The sequence below is a fragment of the Dromaius novaehollandiae genome, chromosome 1, assembly GCF_036370855.1.
Source record: "Dromaius novaehollandiae isolate bDroNov1 chromosome 1, bDroNov1.hap1, whole genome shotgun sequence".
Taxonomy (NCBI): domain Eukaryota; kingdom Metazoa; phylum Chordata; class Aves; order Casuariiformes; family Dromaiidae; genus Dromaius; species Dromaius novaehollandiae.
Window position 1 is genome coordinate 145,719,259 of NC_088098.1, and position 6,874 is coordinate 145,726,132.

General features: G+C 57.4%; 1 protein-coding gene across 1 annotated transcript; it reads right to left on the minus strand.

The window, feature by feature from the left end:
* Positions 1 to 1,173: 1,173 nt before the first annotated feature.
* On the minus strand, positions 1,174 to 6,610 carry LOC135324739 (uncharacterized). The gene is made up of 11 exons (XM_064501608.1): positions 5,990 to 6,610; positions 5,659 to 5,724; positions 5,177 to 5,236; positions 4,720 to 4,791; positions 4,589 to 4,627; positions 4,320 to 4,379; positions 3,884 to 3,955; positions 3,309 to 3,380; positions 2,330 to 2,401; positions 1,750 to 1,897; positions 1,174 to 1,555 (listed from the first exon to the last, which is right to left on the minus strand). Exons 1-11 carry the CDS (start codon positions 6,105 to 6,107, stop codon positions 1,198 to 1,200), a joined length of 1,137 nt encoding a protein of 378 aa, XP_064357678.1. The 5' UTR covers positions 6,108 to 6,610; the 3' UTR covers positions 1,174 to 1,197.
* Positions 6,611 to 6,874: the final 264 nt, after the last annotated feature.

Genomic DNA, 6,874 nt, shown 5'->3' on the forward strand with positions numbered 1-6,874 from the left:
GGGGTGTTTCTCAACCAGCCACTGAGGAGGTGGGATTTTCCCCCGCCTCTCCAGGAGCCTGTGGCAGAATTAGGCTTTGGCTTCTGTGTTTCTGGAGGCCTCCTGCTGCTCTCGGGAGTGGTGTGTTCCTAGGCCTTGCTTGGCTGAGCCTCGTGAGAGGAAAATGAAACTGCCGCTTGAATGCCTGTCCCTTAGTGCAGCGCGCAGGGCAAATCCTGCAGCACTTGATGAACATGCAGGGAAGAGGGAGGAGCTGGTTCTTCCGATCCCAGAGGCAAAGGGTTGCTGGGCCCCCTAAGAAACATGCGCAAATCTCACTGCTTGCCTTTCCTCGCCTATGCCCTTCCCTCACCAGGTTTCTCAGGGCTCTGTGAGCTTCCCCAGGGACACTGCAGGTGCTGGGGCTGCACCTTCCTGCCATGGCCTTCCTATTGGATCCTACAAGGGCCTTTACTCCTCGCCCTCTCCTGCAAGCTGGCAATAGGGGTGACATGTTTTCAGAGGTGGCAACTGTTTGCCTGTGATCCTCTGGAAAGGTAAGAGTCTACCTGGGCCCCGTTCAAAGAGAGCACATAGGATCCTGGGCTTTCCTCCAAATACAGCTGTATTCTCTTTTCTGCCTTACCGCTCGTATTCATGGTTTGAGTGTTTGGGAGCAGAGCAATGCCATTTCTGTGCGTCTTTGTGCCATTTTTAAGGCCAGTACTGTTCTTCCTATCACAGTCCATTTTGCTCTCTTGCCCAACCAGCCCCCTCTCCCTTTTCTCTACTTGAAGACATTCAGCTTCTGCGCACAGAGGACCATTGCACGAACCCCCAGCAGCCTCTGGTCTCACTTTAGCACTCCTCTAACTCATTGCTCAGAGCTGCACAGCCATCCTTCACAGCACCTCCTTCCCCTCTCAGTCCCCAAATCCACCAGGATTCAGTGCAGCACTCCCAGTGAGTTCACGGATAACCATTTGCATGCCATGTCTCATCCACGCTCCCCCATTCGGATGAATGAAACCTTAATGACAGCCCAACCTGGGAAACTACATTGATGATGGCACAGAGGGCAGCCCCTGAGGGAGGGCAACTCCCTGACAGCTCCTCTCACTCATCCAACCCTGCCGTAAGCGCTGCGCATTACACCCAGACACAGAGGACCAAAACAGCCAAGGACTCGCACCATTCTAGCCCACCATTTTTATTATTCTATTCGGAATATGCATCTGAAGTACAATATCCCTGTTGGTAATGAAAGCACACGCACTTGGAATGATCGGCTTGGGGTAAATCCCGGGGAATGCAGATATCTGAGGAAGAGTCATAATCACCATCTGAGGTGTTCTGGCATGTAGGCTGAAATGAACTTTCTGAATTTGTGGCATTAAATAACTGGGAAAGCTCTGTTGCAAAGTTCACCGGAAGGCGACTGGAGCTGCTGTTCAGATTTTCATTTTCTAGGGTGAGCTCATCCTTTTCGCTGTCACTCCCTGGTTTTGCTCTGCCTTCCTCTGTGCTTGACTCCCCTCTGTTGGAGGCAGCGGCAGGGTTAGCTGGTACCGCTTCTCTGCAACAACGAGAATGGCTTTCAGGAAAGAGCACTCACTGCTAGGAAGGAAGAGTCTGCTTAGGAAAGCTAACAGCAGACGTCTCAACAGAGTCCTCTCAACAGCTCACCAGGCACTCCACAACACTATCCCTACACATGCTTTGTTGCTAAAACACAGAAAATAGAAAGAACGTCGGAAAAGAACAACTCACTGCTTTCTCTTCCTCAGCCAGAAAGCGACTATACACGTCAGCAGGACGACAAACAGTACGGAACCCAAGACTGCGGCACTCAGGACCAAATGCTGCTTTTGTCGGCCTTTAGGAGCTGCAGCCTCGGCATCTTTGCCACCACCAAGACCTGGAGGAAAGGAGACAATCCCATACATCCCTGGGTTCTGCAGGACTGATAATCTCAGTGTGTGGTTGGGATTCCCAGGCAATTTTACATCCCGTGTTGTTACTGTCACTAATTCTGGCCTCTTGGCACCGGTGGACAAGAAAGTTCATCGACACTTCTCACGGGCAAGAGCCCACTGGCCGGTGAAAGTCTGAACCAGTGCTACCCCAAACTGTGCTGGCGGCGCTCCCCAGGCCAGCAGGCAGAGCGGGCTCCTCTGTGTCTGCCTGTGGCCAAGGAGACACCTGAACCTGGCTCTCTCCCTTTGCCCTTTCTCCCACACAGGCACCACCTCCCCTTCCTCTGCCCTCTGCTCTTCCAAACACAACTCGCATGCTCCACGTTTCCAGGACTCATCTCTCACTTAGGCATCCCCGCAAGACTGCTCAGTACCTCGGTGCACTGGAAAAAAGGAGTATTTCCTGCCGTGGGGGGCTTCTCCAGGCTGTGACACGCTTGGAAGCTCTATGAAGAATCAGAGAGAGGGAAAGCCTCAGCACTGCTCGGGCACACAGCATGCAGAAGGACGGACAAGCTTCCCTCCTGCCCGACCCCTGAATCAGGGCATCGCTTTGGGCCTCCTTTCACAGCAGGGATCCCACTCGGTGCACCTTTTGTGCTTAGGGCCTCGAGGGATTCCCTGCAAGTTCTGAGATGCGGACACGGCAGGAGATCGAGTGGATTAGGAGTCGTGTTTGTTAACATGTGCTCAGTGGGGTCAAAACCGCCTCAGTCCCCACATGGCAAAGCTCCGAAATCCCTGGGAGCTGCGTGGTGTGGGAAGTGAGGCTATCTCACAGGACCCACAAAGGTTTGTTTAATTAGCATGTCAGAGATGTGCATATCATCTCCACACACCAGAGACAAAAGTCATCTTCAGAAAGCCGCTCTCGCCTTGTTTTAGAACACTTCTGATGCCCTAGTACCTTCCGTAGGCTTCTTCAGATTGGAACGGCAGCGAACGAGCGTGGGACCTCTAATTACACCAAGACACTTGTCTCGCCCTTCCACTCCTGGGCATTTTGCAAATGCTCACCGGGTGCCTGCACAGGCACCATCTGGATACCAAGGGAAGCTTGCAGGGAGCTGCTCGGGGAAAGGACATCCTGGACTTCACACAAGCTCTAAACTCAATCCCAAGAAGCCTGCTGCCTTTGCTGCAGGCACTGGAAGAAGCACAAGGTCGAAGCAGCTAGCAAACACCACTTGGCCACACCAAGCACCCTGGGACACATCGCTGAAGCCCTCCCAAATCCCTCTTGGCTCTTTTGCATCTAGCAGCGTCGGCCAAGGACGTAAGCTACATGGCCCACGAATCAAATAGTGAAAAATCCTGCTCATTCCTGGAAGGGAATCAATCCTGACCACTTACCCCTGGCATGCCCCTGAGGCACAACAATGGCATCCGGATGAGAAGCTGGGAGGCCACTGCCTACAGGAACACCTGTAAGCAAACACAGACAAGTTTTCATTACAGGTTGCCACACTCTTCTGCAGAAGTGAACTGCAGTGACGGGAAGGGGAATGGGGACACGCACGCAGGTTGAGAGTCTCCCAGCTGCAGGAGGGCCAGGGACACTTGCTGCCTGGGACCTGGCGCCTCTCCAAATCCTCCGTCAATGCACTATCCAACACCCCGCAAGCACCCCCAGGACAAACACGCAGCCCCTTGGTGCTTTCTTCTGGGGAGGTCTCTAACGTACACCAAGGAAGCCAGAACTCTACAAACTGGGAACCTTTAGCACCGGAGGACAACAAGGGTTGTTTACATTCCTCATGCACAGAAGCCCACTGGCCAGTGCAAGACTCAACCAGCGCTACCCCTAACTCTTTCTCTGGCCTGCCAGCAGGGCACGGCTGTTGCAGACCTTGGCATCATCCGGAGGGCACAACAAAGCGAGAAAAGAAATGCTTATTTTTTCAGCTGAATATCTGCTGACTGCTCACCTCCACGATGTCCCGGAGTCACCAGTCCAGGCTCCAGAGCAGAAGAGGGATCTCCATCCGCTACGGCCACAGCTTCAACCAAACACACATGGGAACAGTTCCCGTTATATATATGTTGCCATATACTTCTGCAGATTTGTACGGGTACAAACTGAAGCCTGCACAGAGCTGCTGGGGGAAAGGATGCCCTGGAGTTCACGCAAGCTGTAACTCCACCCCAACAAGCCTGTGGCCTTTGCAGTAGGCACTGCGAGCAGCACAAAGCCTTCCCAAGGAAAAGCACACCGCGGCAGATAGCTGACGGCCTCCCAAGTCCCACTCTACTCTTGGGAGTGTCTGAGCAGCAGCCAAGGACTTACTCAGGTCTGTGCCATATAAAGAACATTTTCAAAGGTAAAAGCTTATTCTGTCAAGTGAATAAAGCTTGACTACTTACCCCGGGGATCCTCCCGAGGCACAAGAACTGGATACCGCCAAAAAGTTCGGTAACCATCGCCTATAGGCAGAGCACAAACCGAACGCATTGGTGACAAGGTTTCCTTACAAATTGGTACAAATTGCTCCACACAGCAGTTGCACTGAACGGAAGGGGGGCCAGGCAATGACGTGGGACATATTTGCAGGTTGAGAGTCTCAAAGGTGACAGGCGTCACCTTTTGCCTGGCACCTGGCAGCTCTCAAAGTAAAGGAATGCTCACAACTTACCCCTGGCATCCCTGCGAGGCTCAACAACTCTTGGACCACCTGAAGAGGAAGCACGATGTACAACTGCACATGAACTACATACTACAAAGGACGTTCTTATTCTTGCAGGTAAGGAAAAGGTGACTACGTACGCCTGGGAAGACCCCGAGCCTCAACAACGGGATCCAGGCGAGAACTGGGATAACCTTCAACCACAGCCTCATCTGTAACCAAACACACGTGGGAACAGTTCTCAGTACATACTTCCACATTCTTCTTCTGATTCGAATGGTGGTGAACAACAGGGAAAGGAAACAGGTGAACAGGGGGAAAGGGTGCCCTGGACTTCACACAAGCTGTAGGCTCAACCCCATCATGTCCCCTGGCTTTGCAGCAGGCACTGGAAGCAGCACAGCGTCAGAGCAGCTCGCCAACAGCACTCTGCGTGCCAAAGCTCCCAGTGCAGATCTTGGAAGCCTTCCCAACTTCCCCTCTGCTCTTTTGTGGGTCTAGGAATTGGCCCAGGACTTAGTCAGTCCAACGTCACATGAACAAAATACCAAAAAGCAAAGGCTCCTTCCATGAAGTGAATCAACCTTGACCACTTACCCCTGGCATCCCTCTGATGCTCAAAAAGCAGATTCAGCTGAGAATCTGGAAGACCACTGCCTACAAGAACACAGACAAGCTGACATTACAGGCTGCAACATCCTCCTGCGGAAATCAAGCGCAGTGAAGAGAAGGGGACCACGGCAGCGTGCACATGCAGGTGGAGAGACCCCTGCCGCAGAGGGAATGGGGAGACCTCCTGGCTGCCCCCTGGCACCTTTCAAAATCCCATCAAGGCGTGATCCCAGAGCCCCCAAGCACCCCCGGGACAAACACACAGGCCCTCGGCACCTTCTTGCAGGGAGCTCTCTAACGGACAGCACTCTGCAAAGGGGCAACCCTCAGCACCGGAGGACACGAAGGATCGTTTACCCTGCGCGGGCACAAGAGCTCCCCGGCCACCGAAAGGCCAAAGCGGCGGCAGGAAAGGCATGCTTCTGGTCTTGCCAGGGAAGGGAAGGTCAGGTCCCCCGAGGACTCACCTCCAGCATCTTCCCAAGCCTTCAGTCCTGCATCCGGCCAAGCACCAGCATCACCAGCAGCCACCGCTGGAACCACCCGCGGGGACAACAGCTCCCGTCACCCAGCGCCAGGCGCTGCTCCAGGCACAGCTCTCGCCCCCAGACCCCGGCGCCCCCAGCGCACCCCCCTCCCCGCGGCCCCACAAGCCTCGCCGAGCCGCTCCCGGCTCCCGGCCCCCGGCCCCCGCCGCCCCGCAGCCCGACAGCGCTTCCGGTCGCCCCGGCCGCTCGCCAGCCGGCCCCGCGGCCCCCAGGCTGCCTCCGTCGCCGCCCGCCCGCCCGCCCGCCCTACCTGGGCCCGGCGCTGCCCGCGGAGCAGCCCGGCTGTCCCGGGCACGCAGGGCCGCCAGGAGGCCGAGCAGCAGCAGCAGGCGGCACCCGGGGCCGGACGCCCCCCGCGCTCGCACCATGCTGCCCGCCGCCAGCAGCCGCCCGCCGCCGGCGCCCTCGAGCAACGCGCGCGGAGCGGCGTCTGCGGAACGCGGCGCGGCACAACGCACTGCACCGCCCCGCAGCCCAACGCAGCGCAGCGCAAAACACCGCACTGCCCCGCAGCACAACGCAGCACAACGCAACACTGCGCAGCGCAGCGCAGCGCAGCGCGCGGCCCCTCTGTGAGCTCAGGGGCGCCCTCCGCGCGCCTCCGCGGGGGCGCAGGGGGCCGCGCACCCCCGCCGCGGCCCGCGCTCCCTCCGCGCGCCGGCGCCGGCGCCGCCCTGTGCGGGCAGTCCGGGCATGCTGGCGGCCGGGGGTGCTGCTGCCGCCCTCGAGGAGCCCCTCGGGGGCAGCCCGGCTCTCTGCCCACACGCTCGCGGCCCTGCGCTCGCCTCGCTGCTCGGCAGCTCCGCGCCAGCGCCTGCCGGATCCGGCCTCGCTCGCTGCTCTCCTTCCCGCCCCCGCTGCAGCCGCTCTGCTCCAGCGCCAGCGCCAGCTGCAGCTCTGCCCTTCTGGAGCTGGCCCAGGGGCAGCTGCTGACAAGTGGGGGGGCTCCAGTGCCAAGCCTGTGCCCCATCTCTCAGCCCCTGTCCAGCTGGGATTCAGAGTCCTCCATTCTTGCTGGCACCACTCCCTCTGCCCCCTTTGCTTTGGGACCAACATTTCAGGCCTCCTTGGGCTGTGTGCAGCACCCAAAGCAAGCAGAGCTCTCCTGGTCCTGTGCATTTCCCTCAGTGCTCCT